General features: G+C 53.4%; 1 protein-coding gene across 1 annotated transcript; it reads left to right on the top strand.

The window, feature by feature from the left end:
• Positions 1–22: 22 nt before the first annotated feature.
• On the top strand, positions 23–835 carry ABOM_012263 (uncharacterized protein; the record flags this gene model as incomplete). Its single annotated transcript, XM_022539388.1, has 1 exon — positions 23–835. A coding segment is annotated over one exon (813 nt), but the record flags the coding sequence as incomplete, so codon positions are not given.
• Between the last annotated feature and the right edge of the window lie 715 nt (positions 836–1,550).

Genomic DNA, 1,550 nt, shown 5'->3' with positions numbered 1-1,550 from the left:
CCCCGGCCCTGGCGGGCGGAAGCGTGGCTTCAGCCAGGTTACATCATCTCCATCGTCTCCATCGGTGCAACGCTCGGCCCGTCAGGCCGGGGGCCAGCAGAATGAACGCGGCCGATACCAACACAACGCTCAATTCTGTACCCAGCAATGCTTGCTTGGCTTGCAGCGAGGAGGCACGCTAGATGACCACTGCCCGAATGCCAAGCTCCATCGACAGGGTGGGACCAGCAACCAACACCTGATCGACGCCAAGGGTCTGGTTCGGCAGCTTAAGCAGCAACTAGATGAAAACCTCGACCGCGATTGCACCCCGATGGGAGGCTGTGGGGCATCGGGAGCGCCTTTCAAAATCACATGCACCGCGTATGGGTATACGGTCGTCGGTAAAGGAACTACGTCTTACCGGTGGAACGAGGTCAAGCGAGAGGCGGATATTTATCGTATACTTCGGCAAGTCCAAGGCCGAGCAGTCCCAGTCTTTCTCGGCACAATCGACCTGGCCATGATCTACTTCCTCGAAGGGGCTGGCCGGATCTGCCATATGCTACTTATGGCTTGGGGTGGTGAACCCATCAACAAGTTGGAGGATGTTGGGTCGATCAGGCATGAAATTTCGCGATCGCAGACAGAGATTCGCTCACTCGGGGTATTACACCAGGACCTTCGGCCGGATAATATGTTGTGGAACCCCGAGCTAGGCCGGGTTTTGATCATTGACTTTCATCGTTCGGAACTAGATGCCCGACCGACGAACAAACGAATGAAATTACACAAACAGCTCTCCTGTCGGGCAAAGGAATGCAGGCGAAAGCGACCTCGTCTGGGCTATAAATAAGATTTAACGAGAAATGCATGCCTTTGAATGAGTGTACTGTAGCAGGGCGCACGATGTGAAGATGATGAGGTTGTTCTTACTGTTGAGCATGGATCAGTGTGGGGTATAATCCCCTTATCTCGTTAGACCTTTATGGCTCAGCTACATATTTCTATTGCCCAAGCCATATCGGCGGTCGATAAGTCACGAGTGACTTTTAAGTAGCTGGAAGATGCAGCGAAGGCGAACGGCTAGCCTGAGCCATTTTAACTCCGACGTCGGCCCTCTGACCACACCCAATGCTGGTCAAATTACCTTATTACAGCAGGCAAACAGGGGCAAAGCGCAGCTGACCTGGTAATATACTCAAACTCGGGGGCATGATTAGGCGTCAGCGTTCCAGAGGGTCAAGAACGAACTCTTTTAGTGCCCATTATCGCGGCAAGTTGGCGTCCACGCAGGTAACGGGCCGGATGGGTGGTCTCAATCCACTTTGTAATGCTACGGTGCCATTTTTGTCGTGCTCGGAAACGTTCAGCGTTACAGACATCAGGCCATACCGCTGCCATTGGCTTGGAATGAGGCGGCCCAGCGTGTTGAAAGCCGCTGTGATAGCTTGCAATTCTGTGCGGACATGCCGAGACCGCCCAAGACATCCATTCCGATATCCTAGCCTAGGCTGTCGGTTAACGTGATTTGAGAGAAAGGGGAATTCTCCTTCGTGACTTTATCGAGG

Source organism: Aspergillus bombycis (genome assembly GCF_001792695.1).
Source record: "Aspergillus bombycis strain NRRL26010 chromosome Unknown contig00331, whole genome shotgun sequence".
In the NCBI taxonomy this organism is placed as follows: domain Eukaryota; kingdom Fungi; phylum Ascomycota; class Eurotiomycetes; order Eurotiales; family Aspergillaceae; genus Aspergillus; species Aspergillus bombycis.
This window is presented reverse-complemented; position numbering and strand designations above follow the sequence as displayed.